We start from the raw sequence: 14,185 nt of genomic DNA, 5'->3' as shown, positions 1-14,185 counted from the left end.
CATGCAAACTTCACTCAAAAAGAAACCAGGGTTGGAACCAGGGCTTTGGCGCTGTGCAGCTAGGCATGGAGCCCCTGATGTGGATTTTAACAAGCTAAATAACGTTTGTATTTAGCAGGTCAGATAAACAATCAAGAAAATTTTTTAGCAATCTTACCATTTTTACCTTTTCTGCATCAATTTGAAGCTGAAATATATAAGATACATTTTTGGGTCTGACCTTTTTTGTTTTTTCGCCAATGAACATTTCAAATTCAAATGAAATTGTGGCAAAGAAGATTTTTGGCTTTGACTCTTGTCTTGCCTTTTTAATGGAGTTATTGTAATGCATTAGCGTGTTTCTAAAAATTTGGTGAGGGATCTTCCAGAATTTGTCATTCTGATCAAATGGTCCTCTCCAGATATGTTGCAAAACCTCTACTCAGAAGAATAAGTTAACAAAACTAACAAACAGAATCATACAAATATTTCAAGAAAAGCAGAGAGTTCACTCCCTGGCAGTGAAGGGTGAATGCTTTGATCTATTTGGAAATGGTTTCTATGAAACTTCTCCTAAAAGAAAGCCATCCATCTTTTATTTGTTTTGGGGATGGAGGTTGAAGTGCAACAAAATGAGACTGATTGAAAATGTAATCATTTTACTAAAAGAAAAAGAAAAAAGAATTCTTCACAAAAACACTCCAATAGACTCAGGAATAAATCATGAGCGCGGAGAACGAAAACTGACAAACTGATTTGATACAAAATATAAGAAATTTAGAACATTTTCATTAGAGCTTCAATAAGAAAATTTCAAATGAAATAGAAGCATAAGGGGAAGAACAGAAACAAGCTGCACTTGTAAGAGAATTAACCAAAGTTACATGTGTGAGCTTATAACCACAAATCCTCACAGCAAAACGCACAGGACCCAATAACTGCCTCTGATGAAGATCAGCTTTTCTGCTGTGTCGACAATTATTAAAAGAGACGCATTTTTGTGTCAAACTGTTGTTTTTAGTTCACTGGGATCTCTTTTCTGGTTTTGATGTGCTACACTAGCTTCACTCAAGATATTTTGCTCTGTGATCAAACTGCAAAAACAGGCTCCCGAAAAAATAAGTTCATCCATTCATCTTTTCAGCGGGTTAGCTGTATCCGTTTTGAGGCCTTGGCTCCCAGAGCCTAACCCGAGTACTGTAGGGTGAAGGCGGGGCACACCCTGGATGACAGCGGACTGCGATATTATTCAAAAATTCTTACAATTTGTAAAACATGTGTAAAACATTTCTTTGAAAAAGCAAAAAAAAAACAGTCAAGAATTCTTATGTTTAGAAAAAAATGCTCATTTTGCTATCGAAAAACTTTCTTGTTTACTTGTACGACAGAAGTTGGCATTGTTTTTTTTAACTCACTTCTGATTCAGTTTTTGCAGAGCACCTTGCTGTTGCTGCAGGGAGTTGGAAAATAGCGTGAGACCATTTTTGTGCCTTTGTTCGATCAACACCTAATGCTTTTCCTGTATAAAAATCCATTCTCTCTGTAGCGCCTCTCTTCCAGGCTCATAAACATGTCATTGATTCTTCAGTGTTTCTCCCTACGCAGATCTGTGGCTGAGGAGCTGGAACTTTTACAAACACACCGTCCAGCAGTTCTATATTGTTGTGGTCTCATGCTGTTGCATTTCTTTAGTCGGTTCCCGTCTTTTCTTCCCTAGGCAATATCATTCTTCCTGAGTCTTGCTGTGCTGGAGGTGTCTTTCTGCTTCAAGTTACCATCTTTCATGCAGAAACGCAGCAAAGTGAAACACAAGTAAGGAAACAAGGTTTTGTTTCATGGTCTCTCTTGTGCTTTTAGATTTCAAATGCAAGATCTTAAATCTTTATTAAGAAAACACATTTTAAACAACTTTTTCATGACTTTTATGGAGCCTTTGGATTAGTCTGCTGTAGACAGAAATTTCCTAGTTTCAGCCCCTGCTGGCCGTGGGTGGTAATGCAGCCAAAGACTGATTCAGCTCAATTTTTTCAACGTTTTCTGGTATTTTTTGTCCAGCTAAAACAAAATAGCAATTTTGAATTATACTAGGGAATGACTCAGATCTAAGAAGAATTCCAGTGTTTGGAGAAGCTGTTCCCATAAAAGAACAAACAAAAATCACCAAATATTGAAGTCTTGGACATTTTACCCCAGATAAAAGTGAAATCATCACATTTCCCTCTTTTTTCCCTCCCTTTGGTACATTGTTTGATTTGCCTACATGGTCTAATAATCAGCGTTTGTTGCAAACTAATTGGATTAGTAGCATGCATTTTCTAATCCGCCTAAGACCTGAGCTCCCTCGTTAGTGCATGCACACACACTCATTTGTCATATTGTTTGTGTATCGGCGTGTGATTGTGTAAATGGTGAACCAAAGGTGTTTATGCACATGAAGAGGGGTGGGTTCCAGGCAGCAGGAAAACACTGCGCCCACAGATTTCTTTGGTGCTGATGGCCTCGAGTTTCTGTCAGAGGAAACTTCCAAACCTTTTTTTCAGCAGGTATGTGTGATGGTATATTCTAGTATCTGTTTTTTCTTTGAATATTCTAATTATGATTAACATTGTTTTATCAGTAGAATAGCTGTTTAAACAGAAAACGGCTGCTGAAGCTTTGATTTGGATCAAAAACGGTCTTTAAACACTTCCAACCCAGAAAGAATGCATGGATGTTTTTGTAAAGACATTTCGAGTCTCCATGATTATAATTTCCTTCCTTTTAATAAAACAGGACCCTTTGTAGAGGCTGAGTGAAGCATGAGCCTCTTATGTAATGTTGTTTTAATTAGCAGCCACTTTCAACCCCGGAGGGCTTATAAAGCTATGGTCAAATTATGACAAACAAAAAGAATGTTGTTCTGATAAATAAAGATTTTTGTTTCTGGAGGAAATGTGCTAATTACATAAACATGGCTTCATCATAAAAGCTGTATTTTGTTTGACCAAAGACGTTTCAGCTGAAACGGATGTTAGGAAATAAATATTAGTTCACAGGAAAAGAAAAAAATGGAATATGTTAAAACGTCTACATTTTTACCAAAACAAGGTTTTCTGTCATGGGTTCTGTTTCTCTGTAACACTTTAACACTGACAGCAAATGATGGTAATTTTACTTGTCAACTGCTGCTAAAATGGGTCATGTAATGTCTGACTATAAATGATCTCCAGCTGATTTGGACAGCAGATCTGAGGGGATAAACTGTAAACAGTCACAGAGAAACAGAATTCAAATGTTTCTAGCTTTCCAAACATTGTGTGTGTATTTTTATAAGCAGCTTGTTCTTTACACAGGAAGGAGAATATTTTTGACCTCAATGTTTGACTTAACGTATTGTTAATGTTTTGTTTTGATGTGGAAAAACAACAGTCGGCTTTAAAAAAATTTATGAAACTAAATTTTGAATGGATTTGCCATCAATTCTTGTTTACTTGTTTGGACACGTATTTAAAATACACTTGATTATCTTGCAAGAAATATAAGGAATCTGGAAAACTTCACCTGCATTGTTCTGTACCCAGGTTTTTATCTGAGTCACAATGGTATTTTGGCTAAAGATTAAATCAAATTGTCAAAAGGAATCGTTGCACCCCTTGAAATCCGACAGCTGATGAGTGTTGTTCAGCTTTGCTGTGAATCTCCTTACAGCAAACTGCTGTGGCTTCTGCTATTGTGATCCTGACATGAGGGATTGCATTTTATTCGTCCATCCATGCCAGTCTATCAAAGATTAGTCATCCTCAGTGCTGTGATCCACACTGCCTTTAATGATCAGCCACTGTGTTGGAACCAGGCCTGGACAGAGGGGCTTGGCAGAGGACCGCTGTGGATGAGAAATGGCAGAACGCAGGCTGAGAGTGTTTGCGCTATAGAGGCATAATAACAAGCGCAGTTCGGATCCACGGCACATATGGGCATGAAAAGAAAAAATTAATAATGGAGGAAGCGAAAACTCCCATAAGCAGACGTCCCTTTGCTGTTTTAGACTGTGTGAGTGTGTGTTTTTTTCAGGCTTTACGGTGATTAAAGAAAGGTGCACTCAGCAGAAAACATGATACTTTGCTCCAGGAGCAGAAGCCATAGAGCCACAGCTTATTGCAACAACATGTTCTCTTTCACCTCTTAAACTACAAAAAAATAAAAACAATTCATGATATCATAAGAGGATTTTGTTTTCTTTGTCAGTCTACAGCTGTTTAAGCTAACACAGAACCGGGTGACAAATTAACGTGACATCAGAAGATTGCATTTGAACTTCATGCCACTGAGAGCAAATATAAAATGTCACGTCGCATTTTCAGTTTTGTCACACTTTGAGGACAGGTTGAATTTTCTTCAATGAAATGGAGAAAACCTGCAGCATTAAATAGGCTTTGACTTTTTCAAGCATTGAACAGATGAACACAGCTTCACATCTTTTATTATTCATCTATTTATTAATTGAGGTATTTATTTACATATTTAATTATTTATTTTCTTGTAAGGACTATTATTATCTTTGTTTCTAATATGCAATTCTTTTTATTGTTATTTTACCAATGATTCTTAGGTTATGTTTTAATCACTGACATTTTTATTTTTTTTATTTTTTAATTACTAACATTCTTATATCTTATTTTATTTTTTATCTTTTTCTATTTTTATTGTTGTTATTTTATGATCATTTTTATTTTTTATTCTGATGTTTTTTTTACTCCAGTGTTTCCTCTGGGGGATCCATCGTTCTTGGGCACCACCAGCTTGACCTGTAGGGCGTGCCGTTGCTGTGGTGCCCGTTCTGGTTGGGCGGGCTGGGGTCCCACTCTGTGGTCTAATAGCCATGGATGGGGCCCTGGGCTGCCCTGTGTTGGGCGGGCGCTGCGGTAATGGCCCCTGTGGTCCGGCTGGGCCTTGGAATGAATGGATCCCCATGATATCGTTTCCTCGCAGCAGTACCAAGCCAGACCTTCTTCAACTGCAGTTCTTTTTCTGTTCACGGTTCTACTGCGGTAACTGGGTGGGTGGGGGTGGGGGCGGGGGGTGGTGAGGGAGGGGTACCTTCTTTGTGTGATTGTCCTTTGTTTTCTGTTTTTAATAACTTTCACTTTTTATGACTGTTTTATCTGTTTTTATGTTAAGCGCTTTGTGTTTTTAACCAAAATGAAAGGCGCTATATAAATAAATAAAGTTTGAGTTTGAGTTTGAGTTAAAACAGTTGCGTTTTCTCACAAGTTGTAAAAGGATAAATCCACTATCGAATGGAAAATACTTTTAACTTACTATTCCTGAGATTTGTAGAGCAAAGAAAATATTTTTTTAAACTTATGGAGTTTGTCCTGCATTCAGTTCTGTGAAATAAAGGTGAATGACATTTTGTTTGGGAATTTTTCTGTAATTTTGTGCGCTCTGCAATGACTTTTCTTTTGCTGAACTGGTTTATTTTTCCTTTCAGTTTGTGACCCACTCATCCTTAGCATATTTTTACTGCTTTTCTTCAACATTTTGTTGTAGTTTGAGAGTCAGAATGACCAAAGTGATAAAAGAAGAAGGATTTTTCCCTTTTTTGCTCAAAGCAAATCAAGTGACTTATGCAAATTAAAAACAATAAGATGGCACTTAACATTTCAGAGCTGCTCCACAACAAATGTCACCAACAATCCAGGTGAATCATCCTGTGGTGCAAACTCATCGTGCCCTTAAATAACAGCATATAAAACAACCGGCAGTGTTTTTTGTTGTGCAGCCCTGTTAATCACTCTGCTGCTCTCTTCTGTCTTTTGTGTTCCCTTTGCTTTCACACAGACTGACTGGCTTGGGGCCAAACGGCCTGATTGCTCCAAAAAAGCTTTTACATCAGCAGTGTCGCAACCATGGCAACAAAGCCCGTGGTCTGGCAGGCGCAGGGTCTTCTGAGCTCGCTGGATGAGCTGCAGAGTGAAGAGATGGTAAGCAGAAGCTGCAACTGCTCTCCGCCAGATAGAAAAGCACCCAAGGCGGTGCCAGAGGAAGATATAGATGTCCTAGAGTCTGGGGCCGATGCCGGAGCTCCAGAGGAGAACCAGACGCTCACTGCAGACCCAACGACCGACTCCACTGATGGTCAAAAAGCTGCCACACAATCAGAGCAAGTTTCCACCCAACCATCAGATGTTTTATGCTCTCAACGTGAGCACGAAAAGCAAGTTGATGCGGAAGATTGTGACTTTCGGCCTCCACCTTCACCCAGTGCCTCTACATTAGGGGTCTTCTTGGGGAGGGATGGTTTTTCAGGCCTGGAGGAGAAGCTGGCAAAGGTGATTATAGACCCTAAAGGAGACCAAGTCTCCCTTGAAAGTCACAACAGTCAAGAACAGCCAAAAAACCTTGAGCTTGTAGAGCGCAGTCAGGAAGTAGAAAGTATTTTAGGAGTGGCAGCAGCAGGAATTCTTGGTGGTAAAAATATCATTGAATCAAAAAATAATGAATTTCATCCCCTTCCTTATGGTGTAAAAAACCTAGAGGATTGTTTTGCTTTAAACTCCCCTCCATATGCTGATGACAGTGAGGAAGATGAGGAGGCTGGTACCGATGGAAGAACTCCGCGTGATCATCGGCAAAAAACATTTGACTGTAGCTGCAAAAATTTCCAACCTTCATGTTCTGCAGCAGAACAGACCATCACAGCGCTCTCCTCACCCAGACAGGAGGGGGCGCTGTTGCCACAGAGCTCACATGAACCCTCACCCAGGGGAGGGAACCAGGAAGCTGTGCAACAGGTGTTTGGGGAGGGACCTCCACCTTTGTCTGCTGTCGCCATGGAGATGTGGGATCAGGGCAGGGCAGATAGTGAAGGCTGTGGCTCTGCTTTAGCTGCAGGAGAAAGGCGCAGCAGGGTGGGGGAGAGAGCAGTGGGTGAAAAGCAGCAAACAGGTGGGCAGGAAGGGCAGAAAGAGAGCGGAATCGAAAGGAAGGAGGTGGTTTGTCTGCCACGCAACAGAGGACTGTTAGGATTTTCCAAAACAGGCAGAAGACCTGCGTTTAACACGCAAAACTACAGCGGTGACAAGTTTCTCCAACAGAACAGACACAAGATGGAGAAGGACATTTTTGACGACAGCCAGAGTGACAGTGGTGTGTCAGCAGACTTCTCGCCCTTCAGCTCCATGGACATGCCCTCCTCCGCCTTCACGGTCCCTCCAGGAACTGCCTCAACAGAAACTCCCATTGAGAGAGAGATCCGGCGAGCCATCCAGCGAGAACATAGCCTGAGGAGGTCCAGAGGGCTCCCAAACCGTCCCACGTCTCCTGAGTACGTGGAGATCCCCCTGAGAAAAACGGTTCTTTCTCAGTCGCTTACCTCTAAGTCAGAGTGGTCCCAAAACAAAGACAGGGAGTTTGCGGGCAAAAAGATGCAACAAGAGATCAACAAGGAGGCCCAAAGGGAGCACGACCTGGTCAAGATGGGGAAAATTCCAGGTGTTTATGACAGAGGTACAGCCGGCCAGTTAAAGGAGAGGAAACAGATTTTCGAGGCCTTTCAGACAACTTGTGACTCAACTTTCCTAATGTCGGTCAAAAGTCTTCAAAGTCAGTCCTCCGTGACCTCTGACAGTACAGATGTTTCCACTCTGGAGGAAACAAAATCAGAGGCATCCACCTGTAAAGACGCAGGTGCGGAGAGGAGACCCAGCTTCGATTTGCTCCCACAAAGCCCTGCCGGAGGAGGATTGAACGGCTCATCCTTCAGATACCCGGAGCCGTTGAAGCAGGCAGGTCAGCAGGCCGTCGTGGTGGAGCACGGCCTGGTTCCAGCACCGAACAGCCACTTTTTCAAAGCAGAGAAAGTGTCTGTCATTGAGTCTGAAAGCTCTCTCGGTTCGTGGTACAAGGCCGGATGGCGGGATGGACCGATGGGGAGACAGTGGGAAAAAGAGGTGGAGGAGGAAATCACACCTAGGGAGAACCCCTTCTTTAAGCTACGCCCGTCAGATAATTTAGTAAAATTGAAGCAGGAAATCCTGCAGGCTGAAGAGAGGGAGAGGGAGCTTCGAAACCAGCGGATCAACCTGTATGGAGGAGTAGGAGAGGCTGTTCTTGCTGGGCCTTCATCCAAGGGGGGAACTGAACCTTCAGCAGGTGAGTCTTACCTTGAACGGACTTTATGTGACACATACCTAACCTGCAGGTGCACACTAATTCTGAGAGTGGAGTTATGTGATTCATTTCTCTGGGGAGGGATGATGAAAATCCTCAGAAACTTCCTCAGCGAGCACATAATTTCATGTTTTTTTATTTGTAATCTTGCCTTAGCATTCATCTGCAATCATTATTCACCTGAAAAAAACAAGAAAAGATGGTGCCATAAAGTTTAAAAGCTTTTTTTTTAAGTAGAGCATTGTCATGCTACAGTAGCTGCAATAGCTAGCGTGTGGGGTTTTTTTTCCTCTTATGTCAGCGAAAAGGAGACTTGGTTTCTCAAACGTCTTCTCAAGGTTTGAATTTGTCATGCACAAAGTGAATACATCTTGTTTTTATTTCTCATTGTGACATCCAGCCTTTCACAATAAGAGTTTCATAATAAAAGAAAAAGCTGTCTCATGAATTTATTCAGTTTGCTGCCATTACAGTAAAAAGCCTCACAGTGTGTTGTTCACATGAAAACAAGGAAGTTGGGCTGATTAGAACAGTTTAAAGTCACTAAATAGATTTTAAACCCCCCAAACAAATAAAAAGGGTGGGATGCCGTTAAACTTTGTTTACTGTGGGAAATGCTTCAGCAGGAGATGCTGTTCATGAAGCTGTGGGATGTTAAAAATGTGTGTTTTCACGCAGCGAGAAGGCAATCAGGTGTTGGTGGGCATGCTGCTTAAAGAAATGAAGTCAAGCAGACGCTAAGAGAGCTGGATAGTATCATTCAATCATTAAAATGCATCTCTTCTTGTGTTTGTTAAATTCTGGATTTTATCATCACAATAAGCAAAACAAAAACCTAATTTATCTTTCAAACTGATACTGTGGTTTGAAGGTTTTATTTAACATTCAAGAGGCCAATAAAAAAAGGGTTGGAATGGATCATACATGCTAACAGCCTCTGAAGTGTTAAATGCTTAAAAACATTAGCTAAGCGAAAGTGGACAAACAACATATTACTTAAAAATTAGAAAATACATTTGGAATTTTAATTATGAAAACAAAACTTTCTAATATAGTAAATATTTGAACAAATGTAAAATATTTTAGATCAGTGTTTTAAATTAGTTTAAAGTCCCACTCCGATCATCTTTTGATCTTTTTCAAAGCGTTCCCTGTTTTCCTTTAATCATATTTATTCTGTTTTTAGCCAAAATCATAAAACCTGTGTCGTTTTCTGGGACATAGTTTCTGCAGAGTGGCGGAAGTTCATCAGAAATTTGGGTCTGAGTTGTGGGCGGGACTGTTGGCCCGCTGTAAGCCTTCCTTTATTTCCCATCATCCCTTTGTTTACACTCTCTCCTGCTAGCTTACAGCCCCTCACAACCCCAACCTAACATAACTGGTGCAAGAAATGGGTAGCAGTTTTGGAGCAACATTGGAGCAGTTTGGAGCAAGCTAGGACGAGGAAAATCAAGACAGACATGGATCTATTTGTCTGCAAGTGGTTGCATCAGGATGAAGCAGAACAGGAAGCCCTTATGTCACTGATACAAGCTTTTTCCAATGGCATTTTTTGTATCTGCTCCTGATTCACAATGATTTGAACAAAGAAATACTCAGAAATACAATTCTAAGCTTAAGTTTTTATCTGTATGCTCCTTTGTAAGAAAAAAAGCGACAAGAACATGTTAAAAACACAATTTTCATTGGAGTGGAATGGAGTTAAAGTTGTTAAAAATATTAAAATAGTTACTAAAGTGCAGCTTGAACAAATGTTTGATCTATTGCAGCTCAGAATAGACTAAAGGGCTGGGAAACACACGCTGGGAAGTAGAGGTTTCGGCTGTGGTTTTCTGGGATTGTATTACATAATCGAACAATTAGGCAACCCTTTATTGTTGGTTTAAACTGACCAGAGTGTGGCAATACCCTTTATGACCGTGACTCGCTGTTGTAAAATGAACAGTCCAACTTTATACCAGTGTTTGCTGCCACATTTGTTTCCATGTCAGTAAATTTGTGTTCAGTCGAATCTCATTCTTGCAGCTCCATTTGTCATAAGGATATTTACTCTTAATTTGATTGGAGAGGCCGTTACTGATGCCGTTCCTCCTCCTTTCTTTGTTTCTTGCAGGACGACAGTCAATGGGAAAGCTGTCGGTGTGGCCCCCAAGTCAAACTGATGAAGAGGAGATAAACCGACCACAGGTGTGTCGGCTCTTTCAACCAGTCATCTTTTTCAAATATCACACTGTATGATTGATTATAACAGCTTCCTGTGTCAGCTCTGTCATGAAACACAACATGAAAATGTAGGTAAATCACCTCCCAGAGTCCTGCTTGATTGCAGCAAGGAAATTAAGATACAGCTTTCTGAAGTAAGAGCGTCCTTTAAGGTTTGTAAATCTGTCACTAAGCAACACGAAGACAAACAAAAGTGATTGCATTGTTAGATTAAATGAAGAAAAAGATTTGGGGGGGCTGTGTGCATTCCTCTATCCTCACATCTTCACTTATCTTCACACATAAGTGAAGCTAAAATAGAGAATTGATGGATGTGTGCGCAGTCAGTGCCATGAAAAGTCAATTGACCGTAACAACCGCAGCTGAGTGCCGCTGGCGCTTTTATCCGTTGTTTTATTTCACAGGGTTAAGGCAGCTTTAATCTCAACTACAACCTAAAAAAAATTTAGATGTTGTTTTGGAATCATTTATCTACTTTTTAAAAATGACTGCTCTCCTGCTGTTGTCCATTTTTCTTTATATTCACGGCCTCTCTTTATTTCTTCACACTAAGGTTTTCATCAATTCTCCGACCCCAAGACAGAAGAATCCGCTGGTGCAGCGCTGGGAGGCAGGGCTGGTCAATGGCTTCAACAGGGAGGATCTCTGAGAAGAAACTGACAGAGACGAATAGTTTTTTTTTTATTTTTTTTATCTGGTGTTCAAATTAAAGCAAAAAGATTGGTGTAAAGCAAGAGGAACTCGGAGAAGGGAGCAACAGTGAAGAAATGCAAGAGGAACTTTAACCAGAAAGAATTCTGAGGCTGAAAAAAGAAAACTGAAGGTGGTGGACTAAAAGAAATCCTTTAGGAATCTTAACGAGAAAAGTAAAATGTCAAATCAAAGCACAGAAGCTCAGCTGCTTCTTTATTGGCTCTTTTTATTTCTACAATTTAAAAAAATGCTTGTTTCTGTAATTTCTGTATAATTTAAAGTAACAAATGCATAAAAAATACTATTAATGATATAACTTTGATGCACTTTCTGATGTCGGTAGCCTTGACTGTATATGAGAACTGGACCGTGTTCTCATATTTAGAAAATGGCTCAATTTAAATGAAGTCGATTCATTCGCCTTTTTTTATTTATTTTTTTTTGCGATATGGACGTTGCCATGATGAGGCCAGACAATGTCAGTAAGCAGTGACTGGTCAAAGTCAGACTTAGTCATCATTTCTATGGAAACCACTCTCACCAATCAGGATTGAGCTTGTTGAAAGTCCACACCCTTACAGCTTGAAACTGGGCTTGGGAAAATCTGTCAATCAAACTTTTCAAATGTTGGACATGGAGGCCATTGAGGCATCTGATTGGTTAATTTATAATTTTATTTTTTTGCACTACCGAAAAAAATACATTAAGAAAAACATTTTGGATTAGCAAGAACATGCTATAAAAACACGTAGTTGAGCAAGAATGGCTATTCTGACAAATAATCTGACTGAGTAATGGCTGTTTCTTTCTCAGTTGAAGTCTATACAGTAAAGCGTTGGTAGTCTAAAGCTACATACCCAATGGGAATATGACACGTGTTAAAGATGTGTGAACACGCATTTAGCCCACGTTGTTCACACTGGACAAGCAGGGAAGGGCTTCTTTGTTTTCTCATGTCCGCCACCTAGAGTTGGAAGAGTTTTGGTACGGGCACAAATGGCAGTTATTTATTTCTCCTATGATTCATTTTGAAACAGTTTGCACTTCAGTTAATTAAAGGGGACGCCATCTAAACGTCACTGCTAAATTTGAGTTCCTGACTGGTCAAAGTTCGACCTGGTTTAACTTTCAACGCACAGTTAATGGCTGCGAGTTTTGTTTCTAGATCCTGAACACTGTCTTAGAAATGGGCCCACCGATGTGTGAACCTGAGAGTTTTGATAGCGGGAACCCAAATTACGCATTTATGTGCAATCACATAGACTTTTCGTTGGAAGTGGTCGCTTGAACGCACATTGCAGAGGCCGTGTGAGCGTAGCTTTACATAGGAATGAGCAAACCTGGTCTTCAAGATCTTCCGTTTGCTGGTTTTCCAACGGTTCCTAATTGCTACTGGTTACCTGATTCCAGGTGATCAGCAGCAGTTAGTGCAGGTACAGCTGGAAAACAAACATCCAGGTGGATCTCAGGGACCGGGGTTGAGCACTTCTGTTTTACCAAAAGGAACATGTTCTCATTTTGGGCACTCACAGATCATCCCAGTGTTATCTTCTTTTCAAATTAAGATAAGAACATGGACATAAAATCCTTGTTTTCCAAGACATTTTCTTTTCGTTGACTTTTTGTTAATCTACTTTTTATTACTTTGTAAAGTTTATGCAAGAGCTAGTAATGCTTTATTTCTAATAAAATGCACATCCGGTTCAAACATCAGTGCTCACTGCCATTTTTTTAACCCTGCTTAATGCATTTTTTGCAAGCGTCGGCTCCAACAGTCCCTCATGAACAATAAGGCACTCCATGAAGTTCAGGATCTTGCACTCTGAACCATTGGCACAAAGTTCTTGGATGCGGGAATTGCACCACCAGCATTCCAGCTGGCAGATCATTATCCTGAGCCACATGCAGTGATAATGAAATGCACTAAAGGTTATTTTCATCTCTACTGTCCAGTGTAATTTCAAACATCACCCATCCAATAAACCTAAATCTTTTATTGCATCTGTCACAAGACTGTCAACTGAACTTTGTGACAGTGTTAGAGACAGTAGATAACACTCTCACTAGACTTTTGCTTCACAGTCTCCATTTATCTGCACAATATGACACTTACCCAAATAACTCGTGAGTAAAAGTTAATAATTCCTCCCAAGATTTCCACTAAAATGTAGCAATAAAACACATTGAAAAAGCCTTCAAAACTTACTGACAGTGGGAAAGTTGAATCTGAAGATTGTTATTTTTCTTTTAACCTTTCATTTTGTGCTTTATTTCTTCTTAAATTCACAAAGATGTATGCAATTAATGTCAATATTGAGTGAAAATGCACAATATCTATATATATAATATAATATATAATAAAAAAAAAAAAAATAAAAAAAGAAAAAAAAAAGAAAATGCACAATATCAGTGCCAGTTCTGCCCCTACATGAAGTGGTCAGTTTTTTTTTTGTTTTTTTTCTCCCTCTCTTTTTTAAATTGTTTTGTCCAACAACTGAGCAAACAGATGAGGGCGGAAGGCCTTTTGTGTCGGACAGGTTTTACTATTGCAAAAGGAGGTTATATAACTTCGGAAAACCAGAGTGTAAATTTGTATAAACCCCCTTTTTTTTTTTTTTTTCATTTATTTGTTACATTTAGTGTGTGTGTCTGTGTGTGTGTGGGGGGGGGGGGGGGGGAGTGTGTGTGTGTGTGGGGGGGAATAAAAGGGAGAGACGGGAAGAAAGTGGGGGAAACAAGCGCCGATTTGAATCGGTTATTATTTTAAGCTGTGTAACAATTATACCAGATCTGCTGAAAAGACAAATATTACATCCGAAGGTCACATTTTTATTCTTCTTTTTGGGTTTTGTGGACAAAATCAGTTATATATATATATATATATATATATATATATATATATATATATATATATATATATATATATATATATATATTTTTTTAAAAAGGATTGTTTCTTTGCTTGTAGCAATGAGACCATGCTTTAACACCTCCCCAGCTTCCTTTAAATAATTCACGGCCTCATTCCGACAGGCTTGGGATATTATTATGGTGACGCTGCGTTAACTTTATTGCTAAAAATCATTAATACGCCTCACTAGTGACAAGACAGCCTCTGCAGCACATCACCAACGTTCGT

General features: G+C 39.8%; 1 protein-coding gene across 1 annotated transcript; it reads left to right on the top strand.

The window, feature by feature from the left end:
* The first annotated feature begins 2,390 nt into the window (after positions 1–2,390).
* On the top strand, positions 2,391–12,759 carry LOC105353933. Its single transcript, XM_020701551.2, has 4 exons — positions 2,391–2,522; positions 5,800–8,112; positions 10,244–10,317; positions 10,907–12,759. The coding sequence occupies exons 2-4, from the start codon at positions 5,868–5,870 to the stop codon at positions 11,000–11,002; spliced, it is 2,415 nt and encodes an 804-aa protein (XP_020557210.1). The 5' UTR covers positions 2,391–2,522; positions 5,800–5,867; the 3' UTR covers positions 11,003–12,759.
* The last annotated feature ends 1,426 nt before the right edge of the window (positions 12,760–14,185 follow it).

Source organism: Oryzias latipes, chromosome 1, assembly GCF_002234675.1.
Source record: "Oryzias latipes chromosome 1, ASM223467v1".
Taxonomy (NCBI): domain Eukaryota; kingdom Metazoa; phylum Chordata; class Actinopteri; order Beloniformes; family Adrianichthyidae; genus Oryzias; species Oryzias latipes.
Note: the sequence above shows the minus strand (reverse complement) of the source record. Positions and strands in the feature narration are given on the sequence as shown.

What these genes read in the sequence shown, in the direction of transcription:
- LOC105353933 (XM_020701551.2), top strand. Translation starts at nt 5,868, where the DNA reads ATGGCAACAAAGCCCGTGGTCTGGCAGGCGCAGGGTCTTCTGAGCTCG. An exon ending in GGGAACTGAACCTTCAGCAG is followed by an intron (nt 8,113 to 10,243) that starts GTGAGTCTTACC and finishes TGTTTCTTGCAG; the next exon opens with GACGACAGTCAATGGGAAAG. An exon ending in AGGAGATAAACCGACCACAG is followed by an intron (nt 10,318 to 10,906) that starts GTGTGTCGGCTC and finishes CTTCACACTAAG; the next exon opens with GTTTTCATCAATTCTCCGAC.